The sequence below is a fragment of the Sturnus vulgaris genome, chromosome 11, assembly GCF_052056855.1.
Source record: "Sturnus vulgaris isolate bStuVul1 chromosome 11, bStuVul1.hap1, whole genome shotgun sequence".
Lineage (NCBI taxonomy): Eukaryota > Metazoa > Chordata > Aves > Passeriformes > Sturnidae > Sturnus > Sturnus vulgaris.
The window spans coordinates 20,540,651-20,559,738 of record NC_142253.1 but is presented as its reverse complement, the minus strand read 5'-3'; the positions used below and the strand labels follow the sequence as shown (position 1 = coordinate 20,559,738).

Genomic DNA, 19,088 nt, shown 5'->3' with positions numbered 1-19,088 from the left:
GGCTCATGCAGGAGCTGCCGGCCCGGGGAGGGCACTGTGCCTGCGCCGAGCCCCGAATCCGCCCCGTGGCCGGACGGGAAAAGTCGCGACCAGCTCGGTGCCGTTCGCGACGGTTCCTGTGGCTGAAGCGCCGCCCGGCGGGGCTGCGGGGCTGCGGGGCTGTGCCCCGCCCCGGGGCCGGGCCGGGCGCTCGGCGGTGCCGTCAGCGGAGCGCCGAGCGTGGCCATGAGCGCGGTGCTGCTGCTGCTGCGGGCCCTGCGCGCCGCCCGGCCCCGCGCCCCCTCAGCCCGCGGCCTGCGCACGGCCGCGCCCCGCCGCGCCTTCGCCAAGGAGCTGTTCCTCGGCACCCTGCGCAAGGTGGGTCCGCGGCGGTGGGGGCGGCCGTGGGGGCGGCCGTGCTGCCCTTTCAGCCTCGGACAGCGGGGAGGGCACGGCACAGACCGGGGGCATCGCCCGCCTGGGCTCGTCACCAGCACCCCCAGGGCCTTTTCAGCTGCTGATTCCCAGCCCGGGGCTGCGGGGTTGGTGTGAGCCCAGGGGAGGACGCGGCCCTGGCCTGGCTGTCCCGCAGCCTCTGGCTCCGGCCTGTCCCGGGCCCCTCAGAGCTCCCCGCCCTCGCACGGAGCGGGCAGGAGGCGGCTCTGGGTGCCCAGGGGCCCTCAGCTGAAGCCGGCTTCACTGAAGTGACCCCTTGGCACACAAAACTCGCCACGTAGCTGAGAGTACCCAAAAAACCTACAGCGAAAAAGCCACAGCCCCCTGTGCCCTGCAGATTCCCCCTGGAGACAAACACCTGTGGCGCTGTACACCACGCTCTGGGCAGCCCACCAAACTTGTACCGCTTTATTCCCTGCTTTTACTTCAAGGATCGAGACTTTGTGTAAATTTCTGCCCACAGGTTTGATGGGAAAGATTGAAATTCTTGTGCCTTGAGATGCCACCGGACAAAGAAACTAAAGTCTGAGACAGAACGCTGTAGTAACCAGAGTTTGCTAGTGCAAGGCTTAGAGTGTGCATTTATCAGAGATTGCAGTGAGGTAGACTCAGAGAAGAAATAACTCATATACACTGAAATGAGTTGAGTAATAAAGTCTCCTGGATCAGCTTGTCAGGTAAAGGCAGCACTCAGGCTCCACTGTGTTGAACCCTTCTTCAGATATGTATAGGTTTTTTTTTCTCAAATTTCAATACAAAAGCTTTCTGAAAACCTCTGGCATTTCCCAGGTCCTGAATTTTTGACGCTGATAATATTGCTCGGAGTATCATGAACACATTTGTGTGGACAGAGATAAATTCTTCTGTTGAAAAGGGGAAAGGCAATAAAAATTAGAAGTGTGCTTCTCACATAGCCTCCCGTTTCTTGTGTTCCTTGCTTGGATTTTTTTATCAATTCATATCTGTCAGGCTGTGCTGCTCCCAGTTTATGGCCAGAACGCCTGGTGATGATAAGGAGTGGTGAGACTCACCTTTGTCCTCGAGGTGGAATTCACCATTGACAGGTGAAATGTGCTGGCTGTTTGCAAGGGACAGTGTTCATGGGCTGAGCTTTGGAAACCTTAGAGCAGTTCATTGATTTTGACACAAATTAAACTAATTTTTTATCAATCCCTTAATAGGGTTACACTGACAAACCTCATGGGTGATGAATGATTTTTGCAATCTCATTGTTCTTCAAAAATCCCTTGATTTCTTCCTAATGTTTCTGTTGTTCAGGTAACACTCTGTGGTCTGATTTTGGTGTTTAATAAAGTTGGGTCCTGTGGAGCTCTGTTTCTGTTTTGGAATATTTTCCAAATTCTTAATTTGCACGGGTTTTTAGAGTCTTTGCAAGGCATATCTCCCATAATTTTTATTTCAACTGCACGATTCGTGTATTAAAAAGTATCAAATAATTCTCCTATTTTAGGAAGAAGTTTTTCCTTACCCAGAAATTAGCAATGAAGAACTGGCAGAGATCAACCAGTTTGTGGGACCTGTCGAAAAGTTCTTCAATGAAGAAGGTATATTATGTTTTTCTCCATGCAAGTGATTCAATGATTACAAAATTATTTAGCTGTAGCAATTGAATAAAATTATTATACTTAAAACATTTAATTTATTTTATGCATTTACTGCTGGTCAAAGTGATGCTGATTCTGTAGCATGTCCATTTATGGCTTTTTTGGGAGAGTATTTGGTTGCTGATCAGAAGAATTGAATCTCCAAAACAGGGAAAAAACAATTATGTAAAAGCATTCCGGGATAAAGATAGGATTTGAAATTGATTTTAGCTCAGCTGAACTGTGCTTTTTACCACTTCATATAATGTGGGTTTTTTTTTCCTAGAACTTTCTGACTGTCCTACTCTGCTAAAACTGACTGCAGCAAAATGCAGCAGAGATACTCAGAAATGATGGCTCATTGAGGACTTATGAAAAATCAAAAGCATTTTTGTTTTTTCAGCCTTAGAGTAATAATTTTGTTTGGGAAAGGCCTTATTACCCATCTGCATTCCAGAGAGCATTGCAGAGCATTCCATTAGTGCTGCCGTGGATAAGCCAGTTCCAAAACACTTGCAGAATACTGGTTTGCACAGGCAGCCATTTCTGAGGCAGGTAGACAGCATTGTCTCAGACTTCCCAGTGACACAGATGCCAGCCCTGGTTTCCCAAACACTGGAGGAGTTTGGAGGAGCCACTGAATGTCACACATCACAATTTGTGAGATCCAGGTGATTTTAACTGAAAAATTGTAGTGTTGCTCACTGACAGTAAATAATTCAAATTACATTTTTTAGTTCTTTGCTCTGTGGGGAAACATAATTTATGGAGTAAACAACCTGATGTTTAGGGGAGGAATAAAAGGGTCAAATTATGGAGTCTGGAGAGAGTATGATTCCTGTTTGTTTTCACTGCCATGGTACAGAACAGCTCTCTTAATCCCCCAAGAATCTAAGAGTCTTAAGAACAAGTTTTTCTAATTACCTCATTTATGTACTTTTTTTATATTGTATTCACAACCTAGACTTGGTTCAGGTAGAAAATCCTGGAAATACTTTGCTTATTCCAGTCTTGGAATCTGCTGACATGCAGAACCAGTAGAAATGTTTGAGAAAATAAAATAAATGCTGGATTTTTCCCACTTCCAAGTCATTTTCCTGAATATGTCATGAGGACAAACAGGAGAGTCAGGCTGAAGCTAGAAAGGAGAAAATCTTGTGAAGCTGGGGATGAGAAGTCTCATCAGTGACCTTGGCCCTGCTGAAGGAATTCTGCAGTCTCACAGCTGCTATGGGTACTAAGAAACACAGTGTAAAATGAGAAAAACTTCTGTATTTGTAGTGGACTCGAAGAAAATTGATCAAGATGCAAAAATCCCACCTGAAACCTTACAAGGACTGAAGGACCTCGGTCTCTTTGGGATGCAGATTCCAGAGGAATATGGTGAGTAAATGTCACAGAAGAACAGCTCAGTACATTCAGGAGTGCATTTTGTTTGCTTTTGTAGCTCTCCAATTAAACTGCTACCCTCTTGTAGTTCTGTACTTGAACTAGATTTGTCTGGGGGGAAAGGGGCACGTGAAATGTACTAAAATCCAACCTGGTGCCTGTTGCAGGTGGGCTGGGCCTGTCAAACACCATGTATGCACGTCTGGGAGAAATCACATCCCTGGATGGCTCCATTGCAGTGACCCTGGCAGCTCATCAGGCCATTGGGCTGAAGGTAATGCTGCTGCTTTAGGGCCAGTGCTTCTGCAGATTGCATGGCAAAGGTGAAATGAAAAATGTGGGGCTTGGGGGCAGTAAATCAGAACTACTAGGGAAGTATAAATCAGATTGTTGGTGTCCCCAGCAGCCTCTGCCACTGGTTCAGTGTAAGACAGAAAGGCTGCATAGGGAGTACAGAAGAAAGTTTCTATTCGAATAATTGTTCTTAGGAAAACTACTTCAAATTATCCCAAGTTGTTTGTTTTGTTTTTTTTTTTAATTGTCCAAACTTGTTTAAAGTAGCTGGAATAAATAGAATTGGAATAAACAGACTATCAGGGGGGCTCAGGTGATGAGGAAGGAAACAATTCAGAAGAGAATGACTTTGGCTGGCTGGCTGGGGTTGCGTGTTAGGGAGCTTAAGGGAGAAAACTCATCTGAGAGCAAGTATGTCAATTTTGAACTTTATTACAACCATCAGTATTTACCTTTTAGTGGTGGATGGATGGCGGGAAGAAGCTTGAAAGCACACTAAGTTTGCTATAGCAAGAGAAAAGTCCTCGTGAAATTGAGCAGACAATGCTGATGAAAAAGTATTTTAATGTCTGACAAATAATACAGTCTATTGTTTATTAAACTGTCTCTTGCTATGCCACAAAACTTGCAAATGAAGCTTTCTGAACATGCTGAGGCTTGTCAGCTCCCTCTCTTTTCCCACAGGGTGATGCTGCAAAGCTTTCTGTGCTTGTTTCTGCAGGGGATCCTCATTGCTGGCACTGAGGAGCAGAAGGCCAAGTACCTGCCCCGCCTGGCCTCGGGGGAGCACATTGCTGCCTTCTGCCTCACCGAGCCTGGCAGGTGCTGCTGCCCCCACAGCTCCTAGTGGGCCTTACTGCTTTATCTGCATTGCTTAATAGCTGAAATCTTCATTATCTGGGGCCTGTGGCTTCAGAATATAAATCTGTTTTATTTTTAGTTTTTAAAGGAACACTCCATACTGTGTAATTACTCTTTCCCCAGCGTGCTGCTTTTGGCAGTGTCCATGAAAACCTTGACTCAGGTTGTTCCCATCCCAGGAATTCATTTACTTAATTTCTTCCATGAATTGAAAGGATGCTTTGTGCTACGTCAGAAATAATGTGCTGTGACTGTCCTAGGATGCTTTCAGTTCTTAGTCAAAATATAGAAGCCTGTATTGAAGGAGCCACCAAAACTAAAAGGAAGAATTTTGGGTGTTACTTAAGTGACAGGCTCATTGTGTGTTCACATAGCTCAAAGTGTAGCTCCAAAAAGTTACTTTTGTGGCATTCTGCACATTCTGGTCAGGTGAGAACCCTGAGAACATGATAATGAGCAGAAATGTCCCCTCAGGTAACTTTTAATCTAGTTCTTGTGAGCTTCCTTGTTAGTTAAATGCTAAAATTGATACGCTGCTATTTAAGAACCCCTCATTTTTAAAGGATAGGAAGAGGGAGAATATGCAGTTTTGGTTTTTTAAAGCATGTTTATTTCTTTAAACATTAATAACTTGTTTGATTTCTAGTGGGAGTGATGCTGCATCCATCCAGACAAGAGCAACCCTGAGTGAAGATGGGAAACACTTCCTGTTAAATGGCTCCAAGGTACCCACCTACAGACTGGGAACAGGAAAGGGTTTTGTTACAAGTGTAAGAAGTGTCCGTGTCTTTTGCATCAGTCTGGAACTGGGAGGTTTCCAACCTAGAGGAGAACAACCATGTCAAAAAGATAGCCCTTGTTTGTTTAGGCACAAAGAGAATAGAAAATCATTGTTAAGTAATTACTGCATTAAACTCCTGGTAAGAAAAATAGAAAACCATCCCAGGTTCCTTCTCAATCACACACTTGTGTGTTCGGCTTCAAGGAGGGTTGGTTAGTTGGTAAATCAGCCCCCTCCATGATAGCTTAGGTAAAATGAAACCTAAACCTGTATTTTGACATCTCTTCATTCTTCAGGCTAGATTTTTAAAGAAAACTTGGTATTTAATTAGAAGCCAGTCTTTAAGAAATTAGAGATGTCCTGGATTCAGCAGTATTGGATGCATTGCAGACTTCATCCATTTGTGGTGTGACGAGACCCACCCTTGGGGAGAGGCTTATCAGAGAATTTCTCATCAGAGTAAATTTTTGGGCACTGGGTTTGTCCAGTCTGCTTTGCCTGTGTCTGTCATGTGCCATCAGCAGCAGGATGTACCAGCTTTTGTGGAAATGCACTGTGGGTTTTAATTTAATGCATATTGATACTACATTCTGGCTTTAAAGTTGCTCTAAATTTCCTACATGTGGTCAGCTCTCCTCAGAAGTGCTCACACTGGGAGCAGACACTCATTAGAATTGAAGGGAAGGAGCAGCAATTTTTCAGGACTCTTCTTTGCCCAGCCTTTTACAAAACCCCACAGACTATGCTCACAAAATCAGCACAGTTACATTTCTGACCCATCTTCCCTCTCTCAAAACAGGTCTGGATCTCCAATGGTGGCCTGGCAAGTATTTTCACAGTGTTTGCCAGGACAGAGGTTGTGGATAAGGACGGGCAGGTGAAGGATAAAATCACTGCTTTCATCGTGGAGCGGGACTTTGGGGGTGTCACCCACGGGAAGCCTGAGGATAAATTGGGCATTCGGGGCTCCAACAGTAAGACTCACCTAAAATTGTTAGCAGAGATTGTTTTAATAGTTTAATGTTTTGTTTTGGTTAGATCATCTGAATCCAGAGGCAAATTAATACCTATTCCATGTTACAGTATAAGTTTCATGTTTCTTTAGCTGGCTTTTCCTAGGAGTCCTTTCTGATACCAGGTCTGAAATAAAAAATCCATTTTGTGGAGTTCATTCACTGTGCAGTGAAAGAAATGGCTCAGGAGATTCAGTGACCAGTAGGTTTAATCTAGAAGTCCACTTTCATGAGCTCTTCTAAGCTTTTTAATGATTGCAGCTTTTTTCATCTTGGTGACTGTTCAGTCAGTTGCTCAGAACTAAAAATAAAGACAAAGCTGTAGTTCTCTGTTTACACAGTGTACATTCATAACATTTTTAATATTTTACATCAGTAATTGATGTCAACTACAGCCTTTTCCCAAATTCTCACTTCTTTGGCAAAGCATGCATAATTCTGTCCGAAAAAACAATGCATTAGGAAGACTTCATTTCTTACTACAAATAGTGACTTAAGTTCTTGAATGTCTTTTAAGTATTTCTGTGTCCTGTTTGATCAAATGTTAATTCTGTGTTTCAGCCTGTGAAGTACATTTTGAAAACACCAAAGTGCCTATAGAGAATGTAATTGGAGAAGTTGGAGGGGGATTTAAGGTAGGCAGTGGAGAATAACTACTAGTGATTTTTAAAAGCCTGAGGGAGACTGTTTTCCTCCTGTACTGAAGTTTCCTCATGCATGGGGTGAGCAGTGCCACGCTGCAGGGTACAGGAGCACAGACTGGTCTGTAAATTGATGTCACTGGCCAGTGCACAGTGTGCCATCACCTCAGATTTCTGTGTGTTTCTCCTCGTTTTGTTGGACTCTTGGTTGTTTGTCGTGGTGTCCCCTCAGAAAAGGGAATGACTTCAGCTGCCCTTCTCACCTGAATGGGGAATATGTCCTCTGCTGGTTCCTCCAGCAGAATGTGGAAAGGGAGACAGAGGAATGAGTGTCACAGGGAATGCTGGGGGCAAACCCAGATCCAAGGTGCCCTGGCTGTCAGGCTGGGCTGGCTTGCCCAGGGCTGGATTGTTGCACAAGGAAATGCTGGCAGGACCCGAGGAAAGATACCACAGGTGGCCTTGCTATGTAACCTTTCTCTGAAAGTGTGTCCTGGGAATTGCAAAACTGCTCTTAATCCTTCTCCATTTCTTAGTCCTGCTGTAGCAGGCAAGTCCAGGCCTAAATGCTAAATTAAATAATTTTCCTTAATGTAGTAGAGACTAAAAGAACATTTTTATGGTGTCTTCCTGACAAGTTAAAATGTAAGACAGTGACTTCTTTCCTAATAGGCTTTGACCTGAGTCACCCATGTTGAGAAACAACACCAGACTCCAAAATCTATTTTTGTACATTGTTGGTCTGTATTTCATTTCTACACCTCCATTCTTGTTCCCTTCTGAGTTGTGTTGCTGAAAGGAATCTGAGGCAGAGAGCAGCCATCAGAGGGCAGCTGCAGGGAGAAATATTTTCATTTTATTCTTCATCTGATAAACTGGAGCAGTGCTCTCTAGCTGAAATGTTGTTTTACCAACTCCAGATAAATACATTTTAATCTACATTTTACCTTCATGTAATTAGAATAAAGATTATTTCCAAGTCACTGGATGATCTACTTCAGATATAAAATTGGATGTAATAGGTGGCAGGAAAGGCCCAGTTTTGAAGCATTGAGAGCTGTGGTGGCTGCTGATGTGAGGGCACTTCCTAGAACTGGGAGTGTGTCCCAGTGAGGAGTGAAATCCAGGGAATACTGAAGCAGGAAGCAGTGACCATCGTGGCCTAACCCCCATCTGTTTCTTCACAGGTTGCCATGAATATCCTCAACAGTGGAAGATTTAGCATGGGCAGTGCATCTGCTGGAATGATTAAAAAGTTGATAGGTGAGTGAACTGGGTGCTCTGGGCCCCTGGGTTCCAGCAGGAACTGCTCTGCCTGAGGCAAGTAATGCAGGACATTCAGAGTGGGAACAGGAGTCTTGATCTTGTCATAACATGCTTTGACAGCTTTAAATATGAAACACTGAAATATGGTTTTGAAAATAGTTATTAAAAGCCTGTTTGCAGAGGTTTTGAAGTAAAGATTTTTTTTCCTTTCATACAGTGTAGGTTCAGAGTGGGAGGTTATGGCCTCTGTTGGACTTCCCTGAAGTAAAATTTCCTCCCAAGAAAAAAGCCTCTGTACTATTGCTTTTAGAAAGTGTAATCTCCCCTAGAACCTCCCAGCTGAATAACTGGCTTAAAGCTACACACAGTAATTAGGAATAAAACTGATTTCTGCCAGTGATTAGCCAAAACAGTAGCAGAAGTCTCTCTAATCAATTATCACCAAAACCGATTACTTATCTAAGAGTACAAGTTCACACCTCTGGTTCAAAAGCCTTTGATACTTGATCTTGATCAACACCATCAGTGTGAGGGTGATTTTCACAAAGTGCTGCTTCTGGAGCAGCCAGGGGGTTCCTGGGCATAGACTGGAGTGTCACCATCCAGGGAAAGACACCAGCAGCAGGAATGGTTTTGGTGTGTCACAGCCCTTCTAAGATGGATTTGTTTTTCTTTCTTTAAAGAAATGACATCAGAGTATGCTTGTACGAGGAAACAATTCAATAAGAACCTCAGCCAGTTTGGATTAATTCAGGTAACAAAAAATTAAACACCTAAAATCTCTGTGCTAAGTGCCAGGACATAGGTTGCATTGGAGGTATTTTGGCTGTTCTGCTTTAAAGGATTTGCTAGAAATTTGTGTGAAGCTGGTGCTGACTTCTGTAAACTGATCTTTTAAATATCCAGAGTGATATATGTATAAAAGTAATTTTTATTCATTGTTGTTTTGAAGTGGTACTTTTTATTGATTGATGAATTTGATGATGTTAAAAGTCTAAAAACTGTAGGTTTTTTAAGTTTAAGGGTTGACTGTGGACTTTTGCATCTGAATTTCTGTATGATTCCTCACGTTGCTGTCTGGCAGGAGAAGTTTTGTTTGATGGCTGTGAAAGCCTACGTGATGGAGAGCATGGCTTACCTGACTGCAGGGATGATGGACAGGCCAGGCCTCCCTGACTGCTCTGTGGAGGCTGCCATGGTCAAGGTAAGCAGTGCTGGGGAAGGGCTCTGTGTCCAGTCTGCAGAAGGCTGAAAGCTCAGGGGTTGCATTTAGACAGGTGAAATTAGAGATACTGTGCTTTCTGTATGCCACAAGCTCAGACTTGCATGAAATAACACCTGCAGGAAACAGGTTTGGAATATGACAGCCCTCTTGAGCTGAGGTCTGGTGTGAGGATGCCTCACATGAGCACAGGGATACTCATTTCCAGTCCAGCTGCCAGCCTGGCCAAGCTGCTGCTGTGCCAGCTTTCCCAGGGAACTAGTGGCAGAACACACCCTGTGGAATATCTAGGCTGTGGCTGCCAGGGTGTCTGTGGGACACATATTGAGAAAGTAAGAAAATTACAGCCTGAGTAATATTCCAGGCTGGAGCTTTTCAGCTCTGTTCCCAGCCGATAAGCTGGCCCAGCTCAAGGCTAGGGAGAATTTCGCCCAGGGTGATAATTTGGTCAAAATAAAAAGGAATTCATAACAAGATAGAACATCTGCTGTGGTGTATGACCAGCCCCTGGGAATGGGGTGTCTTCTCTCTGAACCAATCACCTTTTCTCTACTCTTGGAATTGCGAGTCATGCTATAAAACCAAGTGTGTTTCTGAATAAACTTGTCTCTTTCTTCTGTCATGAAAGATGACCGTGTAGCTGTGCATCTTATTTCCACCGCACTTAAAGGGTTAAAACCCCTTTCCACGGCTACAGGTGTCCCTCCCGGTGTGGTCACTGCAGAAAGCTCCTGCTCTGTGCTCCAGCCAAGCAGCCACAGCTGCTCTGCCCGTGTGGGGCTGCTCCTTTCCCTGGAATATGCCCTTTTGGAGAGTGCGTTGTCATTGCAAGGGCACTGTTTGAATTTGGCAAACCCCCCTGAGCCACAGGGACACTGTTCAGGCGAGTTAACAGGATTGGTGTAACACACAGAAAATACTGCAGCAGTGTCCTGTAGATACAACCCCAGTGCAAGGCATCCTGTGTTTATTGCTGATTTATTACCTGTTCACTGGTGGTTAAACCCTGTGTTCCATGGAAGGTGTTCAGCTCTGAAGGTGCCTGGGCGTGTGTGAGTGAGGCTCTGCAGATCCTTGGAGGCCTTGGCTACATGAAGGATTATCCCTATGAGCGCTACCTCAGGGACACCAGGATCCTGCTCATCTTTGAGGCAAGTACCAGGATCCTGCTGTTACTGCAAGCTGCAGTTCACACATTCTATAAAGGTGAGCAGAAACCTGAAGGTTTGATTGACCAGGAGTTCCTTCAGCTGCAAAACCTGTAAGAGAGTAAAACTGCAGGACTAACCTTGTTTTCTTGCAATATCAATAGTAGTTCCCTATAATAAAATAATTTATGAAGGCTTTTATAGACTGACCACAGTGTGAGTTACAGCAGTAACCTTTCCTCTTGTGTGCTTCTCACACCAGTGAAGTAGGGAAACTCATAAAAGATCAAGTTACAAGTTTAATTCACTTATTGATGGGCATTTATATTAAAAGAAAGGTTGGTTCTGAAGCTTGTTCTCTTTCCAAGCTGGATTGTCAGTGGCCCATCATATCCACATCAGAGTCACTGCCAGACTTGATTTTAACTCAGCTCATTTTGAGTTCTACAACTATTTGAATGTTACTTCACTGGAACTTTTTTCACTCAAGATGCATTTAGTCTGGTTTCTTTTTCATTGGGATTCATTTGTGTGTTTAATAATGAGAGGCTCGACTTCTGCAATGCCCCATGAAATCAGAATTAAAACTGAGATAAAGCAAAAGGCAGCAGTTTATGGGTGGGGAGAGTCATTATGTGATGCTGAAACAACGGGAAGGGCACAGCGGCACAACAGACCTGCTTGGAAAACACTCAATATTCTAAGTTACCCACCTGTCTGACTTTCTCTTCTGTTTTATTCCAGGGAACCAATGAAATCCTGAGAATGTACATTGCACTGACAGGGATGCAGCATGCAGGGAAGATCTTAACTGACAAAATTAAGTATGTTCTTATTTATTGTTAATAGTTTTTAATGAACTAAACAGAATCTGTTAACTTTATAGATAAGAGAAGAACAGTAGGGGGAGCCTGCAGTATTTTCGATTTATTGCCTGTAAAAGTTCAGTGTTACAGGGGCTCTTGTCTTTTTAATGAGATGGTTCGTAGATTTAGGAGTTCTAGAATTTAATTCATTTTATCTTAGACTTTTATACAAGCTGTAATTATTTCTTTCAAGACCACTAATGAATATTTTGTGTCTGAATGAAGCTGTATTGGCACAACAGCTGCATTGTGCATATTGAGTACTGGTCTCTGGAATTCCTTGTGGGTGTCTTGGGGAGCAGCTGATGACTCTTAAGGCTCCACAGTTGTTCTCCAGACTTCACAGTAAAATCAAGATCAAGACTTGGTAATTCATGGAAAAACTGCAGGCATTTTTCGAAAATATTTGGAATTCCAGCTAGTTATGTCTGAACCTCCTGGAATTTCCTTAGCAGCCGTTCTCTCCCCAACATTTCAGAGCAATCAAGAAAGGAAACATGGGAGTTGCCCTGGGGGAGTTCCTGACCAGGTTACAGGACACCCTGGGCAGGAAGGTGGATCTGGGGCTCGTGGGTGACCGTGGAGTGGTGCATCCCAGCCTCCAGGTAAGGCACTTACTGCTGAACTCTCAGGTTTGTTCCCTTTGCTTCTTGCCACAATTTGATCTCCTGTTTTTACAAACCAAAATAACGTGCTTAGGAACTGTGAGATTTCCCAGTGTAAGCAGATGTTGGCAGCATTTCAGGATAAGAAGTTACAGTTATTGTCCAGGTATCAAGGGAGGATGAAGGCTGCTCTAAGCCTGTGTTTGTACCAAATACAGGTTTAGATCCATTTGGGTAATTTGTAATAAATTGAGACCATATTGAAGTGTCTGTAACAGTTGCCTTTTGTTGTAAGGTCAGTTAAAAGAAACACTTCTTCCTGTTCAATTGTAAGAGTTTCAGATAAGAATTTCTTTGAATTACACATACATATACTTGCTTAATCACTTAGGAAAAGGTTTTTATCATCAAAAGGAAAAGGTTTTAACATCAAAAATGAATGTTCTGTTAATGGCAAAAAGATAAGGTATATTTTTCATGGGATGTTCTCTTAGGTACTTTTGTCAGCATAAGCCTATACTGAAAGTTACCAAGAGTAAACTCTAGACAATTTAATACATGTTTGAGAGAAAGAGTAGTGTTTGTCTGGCTTTCAGCAGCAAAGTGGGTAAATGTTAAAAAAGAGGGGGTTAAAGGGGGGGGAAGGTGCTGCTTCTTCTGTTATAAAACTACACAAATTGTTGTATTTTCTGTCTTGTTTTATAGGAGAGTGCCAAGAAACTTGAAGAAAACGTTTATTATTTTGGAACTACAGTCAGGGGCCTGCTAAGTAGGTTTGGCAAGGTAAATGTTTATTTTGTCTGTTGTCTTTGTTACTGAACAGTTTATCCTCGGCCCCCCACTGGAACCTGCAGGGGACTGAGTCTGGCAGGACCCAGCACTTCCTTCACAGGACACCTTCTCACTGGGTGTGAGAAGACACACTGACATTCTGTACTCAGTGTAATGGACAAGGGACATTTTTTAAACCAAAACCAAAGCACCAGCAGCCTCAGTGAATTGGTTGTTTTCTTCTCCTTGTATAAGTACAATTCCTGCTGCTGCAGGCATTCAGCAATTCAGGTTTAAGGCACACAGCAGTATTACAGTTTTACAAGCAGATTGTTTAAAGGTGCAGCTTAGCTAACCCAAAAGTAGCTATGATAATTTCTGACCTAGGCTAGAACTTTTTTATGCGAAATAAAGCTGGACCTAAACACGAAGTATGCATGCTGATATTTGGTTAAAGTTTTAAACTGACTTACCACAAGCTGATAATGATTTTTTCTGTCTCAGACAATAGTGGAGGAGCAGCTGGTGCTGAAGAGAGTGGCAGATGTGGTGATTAATTTGTATGCAATGACTGCAGCCATCTCCAGGGCGAGCCGCTCCATCAGCATTGGGCTCAGGAACCACGACCACGAGGTGAGTGTCCTTCAGCAGCAGCCATTCCCGTTTAGGCGCTGTTCCTGGGAGCAGGCAAGCTGCATTTGTGAGGAAATACAAACTCTCCCATAAAAGTGCAGCAAAACGTAGCTGAACCTTCTAGTGTGTGCAGGAGCCTCTCAGGGGCTCTGCCTGTTGAGCTGCACAATCTCAACATTGTAAATGGGTTAACTGCACCACTTAATTAGTGGGTTGTCTTCATTTTCTTTTGTCTTTACTCCGAGTCAGGATTAAAAACACGAGGGAGGCAGATTTCTCATGTTTGGACTTAGTTGTTTATTAAATCTTACCTAAAGTACGGAGAGTTTTGCAACGCTTTTTAGCTACCAGCTAAAAGCCAGCAAAATGGAGGTGAATCTAGCTAGTTACAAGGTCTTTTAAAGCTAAACAGTCCAATAGAGAATTAACACCTATATTATTTATACTTTTGACCCAATAACCAAAATCCTATGACCTGCAGTGCAGCACTAACTGTTCAACCAGAAAGTACTGCCTGAAAGCATGAAGAAGAAGGAAGAAGACAGAAAGAGACAGCAACCAAAAATCCTCCATCTTGTCCCATACCTATTTTACTATATTTTAAAACCTTCAAATTCAAAACCCTTCACCATGTGCAATCACAGTTCTATTCCAACTACACAACCATGACTCTATCACTTAAATTTGGAAGCCTTCTCCAAGGCCTCACGTTAAAACCAGTGTTCTCCAGGGGGTCAGTGGCAGAAAGTACAGAAAAGTCAAAACTCCCAGGCTTCTGGGTTCCAACAAACATGAATAAAATATTCCTTTGACATATACAGAGGCATTTAGAACCTCATCACAACTCTCATGTTCTCTCAAATCTGTTAACACCATGCAGTTCTTCCTAAGCTCTTTCCATAAGAAACATTAATAATAACACATAATCACAGCAGTGTTTGGGCAGTACAGTTCAGGACAGGACAGTGGTTATTTAGTAGTTCATGTAAAGTTTCATGGTAACAGTGACGGTACATGATGAGCAAACTTTCCACAATTCAGTGTTAAAACAAATCCAACCTGATGAAGGTTTGGCTTTGGCCTTGAGACTTTGCTCTGTGTGTGAGCCCTCTTCTGGATTGATTCCCAATCAGTCTTGGAGCCACTTTGGGGTGAAGGCTCATCCCAACCCTGACTGACCCTTTGCAGCTCTGGGCTCAAAGAGACACCTGAGGCTGCACTGCATGTGCAGGGCTCCATTATCAAAGGCCTTGGAGGAGTTTAAGTTACTGTATTTTTACTACATGGTTTTGTTTTTGAAATTCATTCACCATTTTTAAACTCAGTTTTACTCCTTTTCCAGGTGCTTCTTACAAATATCTTCTGCACAGAAGCCTATTTCAAGAATAATTACGCCATGGCTCAATTAGAAAAATGTAAGTACTGTAAAATAATTTTTACACTCTTCTGTCTTTCACAGACTGTGATCAAAAGAAGGTGGGTTTGATGTGACCAACAGAAGAGTTTTGCTCTACTTTTAATTCAAACAAGGAGCAGAGCTGCAACCTGTTGAAAAGTCTCTTCACTTCATAGCTCAAGCAAACTGCCAGGGTTCTTTTTTGAGAATATAAAATCTATCAGTAGCGAATACTCCTGACAAGTAAATGATAGAAATTAGGGATTTGGACTCTGGGAGGTACTGACAAGTTGGGCATTGGCTCTCTGGAACTCAGTCTGTAATAATCAGTGTTTTTCAGAAGAGAATGTTCTGTTTCTTCCTGGCACTCACTTGCATTTGTATTCAAAAATGCTTTTTAAAAGAAATTATAACAGCTCTTCATGGTACCTTAGTTGACTTTTCTCTGTTTCTCTATAGATGCCGATGAAAACCTGGATGATTCCATTAAAAAGGCTGCAAAGCAGATCCTGGAGAAGAGGGCATATATCTGCTCCCACCCCTTGGACAGGACCTTCTGATCCCTCCCTGGCAGCAGGTGCTGATGAATGTAAATCAGGAAGGAATTCGCTGCAGTTGCAGTATTTGACACCTTAAAAACATCTGTTATTTAATGTCTTTACTAAATGCAACTGTATAAAATAAAGCTTCTTTCTAACAACAACTTCATATGAAAAGGATAAATAAAGAGATTTTATTTAAAGCTGAAGTTACTTTATTAGATATATATACATATATATATATATGTCTGTTCCCCTCAGAGCTGGATAAAGACAGGTGACATTTGGATGGGGAGATGTTTCTTCCCAGGGAAGGGTCTGTGTGGTTTCTCAGTATCTTTGAAGTTGACTTCAGTCAACTGCTCATTCACTGAGCAAGTGCTGAAAGACTTGGGGAATCAGAGCAGTTCCGTTTGAGAGGCACCTCCAGCTCTCTTGTCTAGCTGCACCATCGGGATATTGAGTTCCCAGTGTCCAGGGATGGTTTTGCTGTCACCCTGAGGGACACCACTGGTCACTGATGTCCATGGGGTCTCTTGAGCCATTGACCACAACCCTCTGGTGACCACCCAGCCAATTCCTCATTCTCCACACTGTGCCTCCATCAGATCCATAGCTCTCCAAATGAGGGACAAGGGTGCTGGGCAGGCGTGATGTGTCCAGGGCATTACAGAAGTCCAGAGTGGTGGCATCTGCAGCTCTTCCTTTGTGCACTGAGGCAATCGCTTCATCATGGAAGGCCTCTGGGTTGGTCAGGCAGCACAGACCCACTGTGTGCTCCTCAAGGTTTCCTTTGGCAAATCAAAGCATTTAAGAGGCAGGGTGGTTTGTCCACCTGTTTATCAACCGACTGTGTCCTTTGAGAATCACAGGAGAAAGCAGACCCCTAAATTGCACATGAAGAACAAATGGTAAAGGCTTCACCTTTGCTATGAAACAAAAGGGCTGTGTGAGCCATGGCCCCCCGAAGGTGCCAAACTTGCAGCCAGGAATCCTGCCCCTGTCTCCAGCCAGAGATGACTCACTCCTCAGCATGGGGGGATGTGGCTGACAGTGCCTGAGGAGGTCAGAAATCCTTGGATATGTTGTCAGGGCATGTGAGCTCTCACTGCCCCTGTGCCAGTGCCCAGAACACAGGGCAGGTCTGTGAGCTCCACCTGGTGGGGGCTGTCCCAGCCTTTGGACAGAAGGTCTCCATCCCAGGCTCCCGAGGACTGGCAGAAGCCTTCCTCAAAATGTATGCTGGTGTTGGTCTCTTTAGCCTGGCAAAGCGAGCTATTGAAAGTTGTTAGACTTGTGCTGAAACCAATAACAAAGTTACAAAGAAACTGGCCAGGGGAGGGAGACGTTATGGGGCAGTAAGTCCCTTCCAGAAATGCCAGGTAGATTTTACTGGAATGCCTCGAGTGGCAAAATTTAAGTATCTTCTGGTAATAGTATGTCAATTAACCAGGTGGCCAGAAGCATTTCCAACTGTTTCAGCAACTACAGGATCAGTTGTTAAAGTATTTTTGGAACAAATAATTCCAAGATATGGGATGGTGAAAGCAATAGATTCAGATAGGGGAACTCATTTTACAAGAAAAATTCTTCAAGGAGTTATGACTGCTTTAGGGATACAGTGGAACCTCCATACCCCCTGGCACCCACAGAGTTCAGGTCAGGTTGAGAAGATGAATGGAGAAATAAAGAAACACCTCCTGAGACTGGTGATAGAAACTAAGATGCCGTAGGTACGGCTCCTGCCCCTGGCTTTAGCAAGAATAAGAGCCAGACCCAGGGGAGATATTCAGTTATCTCCCTTTGAGTTGATGTTTGGAATTCCTTACCCTTGTAATTCTCAGCCTAGTGGGGGGATAGAGATAAGTGATGTGTATTTAAAACAATATATGGCTCGGATACTGTCTCTTGTGAAATCTCTTCGACAGGAAGCTCAGCTGGCACAGACCTTGCCTTTGGACTTTGCTGTTCACAACATCCAACCAGGACACTGGGTCCTGGTTAAGGAGTGGGAAGAAGCACCACTGGTGGCCAAGTGGCGTGGACCTTTCCAGGTGTTGCTGAGCACAGAAACAGCCATCAAGACAGCTGAACACGGCTGGACCCATCACACTCGGGTCAAGGTCTCTGCAGCCCCAGAGATTTGCACATCTCAGCTGGAGGAGAAGAACGGGAAGCCACGAGTGACACTCGGCAGGAGTGGACTGGAGCAGCAGCCAGGGCATCGACATTGGGGTAAGCCTCGTGTAGTCAACAGAGCTTCAGTCCCTTTGATCAAATCAGTCTTAAGAGCAGCCTGGGGCTGGGTCAGTTATTTAGATGGGAGCACTTTCCAAAGTACTGTTTCATAACAAAATTCCAGTTTATCTGTTTGTGTTTGTGGGAGAAGATGAGATTACAAGCTGGTCAGCTCAAGAAGGAAAGGAGGATCTACACTTCCCTGTCACATTTTCCTACTGACACAGGAATTAAGACCAAGAATTTGGGTAAATGGAGGGGTGAAACTGGAGTATGGATGAGGGTTTACATCCTAAGACTTCATTTGCTAGAGTACAAACAGTTCTGCTGTGCGTAGATCTCCTTGCTAAACCTCTTTGTCTTCAAACTCTTCCTCCGTGTCAGAACTGAACAAGCTCCATATGTCAGAGTTTCAAGTTAAAAACTTTGTGATGAGTTCATTTTAATGGATCCATTGCCAGTCTGTGGGGTTGCTGTCATGAGGAGCTCAGGTGGCTTCTTGTTGAGATCAAAATCAATGTGCCATTTGTCCCAGCTCCATCAGTCCTGTGACAGCACTGGCTCCACGGGAGCACAGTGAGTGTTGTCGTGCCAGTTCTAAATGAAAATTGAACCTCCTAAAGAAGCCAGACCAAAATCACCAGAGAGCAGTCACCAAAAAAAAAAAAAAGGCAGTTTGCTGGGTATAGATGTAAGCTACCACCTTCACAAAGTCCAGGCTACATTAAACAAGGCTCTTTCTTCTATAAGTAGGCTTTCAGTTTGTTGTGCTTGATGCATGTGCAACAGAACAAAAAGCCACTTCCATTGTAGAAACATGAGCTGCAGCTATGCAGTTACTTGTGCTCAGTAGCTGACCTGCTGATTTAGTTTTGAGAGGGTGTTAGACAGGAGATACTACAAAAAAGTTTCACAAGAAAACTATTAAGTATCTATAATATCCAATATTATGTTATTTTCTACCTCCAATATTGCCAGCACATGGCTTAAGGAAGGAGGTATTTACCAACCATCATAGAAGAAAAAAATTTAAATTAAGAAAGGATTTTCAAGGATATCACAACCATGTCCACCACTCATTTTCCAGCTTTGTAAGATTTCAGTTCAAAGTCAATCTCAACAAGCCAGCATATGTCTAGCAAGAAAGAAATCACACTTCATGTCTGCTCCTAAACCCGAACTTTCCTATATCAAAAATGGATGGAATTATTTTCCAGCTCTCAACAGATGTGTCATAATTTACAAAGAAACAAAAGACCATGCATAGAAATATTTCATAGACTAGTGAGATTGATAGAAAAATAGATTAACAGGACAGATAGAGACATATGAATGCACTTGCCTGTGTAACTTTGCATAGAAATGGATGGGAAAGTGAGAGGTGAT

General features: G+C 43.5%; 1 protein-coding gene across 1 annotated transcript; it reads left to right on the top strand.

Annotated features, from left to right (window-relative positions):
- The first annotated feature begins 197 nt into the window (after positions 1–197).
- On the top strand, positions 198–15,667 carry ACAD9 (acyl-CoA dehydrogenase family member 9). The gene is made up of 18 exons (XM_014893372.2): positions 198–357; positions 1,907–2,000; positions 3,321–3,422; positions 3,596–3,702; positions 4,444–4,544; positions 5,230–5,308; positions 6,164–6,338; positions 6,939–7,012; positions 8,206–8,281; positions 8,968–9,038; positions 9,369–9,488; positions 10,529–10,657; positions 11,399–11,478; positions 11,999–12,125; positions 12,831–12,908; positions 13,401–13,529; positions 14,872–14,944; positions 15,385–15,667. The coding sequence occupies exons 1-18, from the start codon at positions 226–228 to the stop codon at positions 15,483–15,485; spliced, it is 1,848 nt and encodes a 615-aa protein (XP_014748858.1). The 5' UTR covers positions 198–225; the 3' UTR covers positions 15,486–15,667.
- The last annotated feature ends 3,421 nt before the right edge of the window (positions 15,668–19,088 follow it).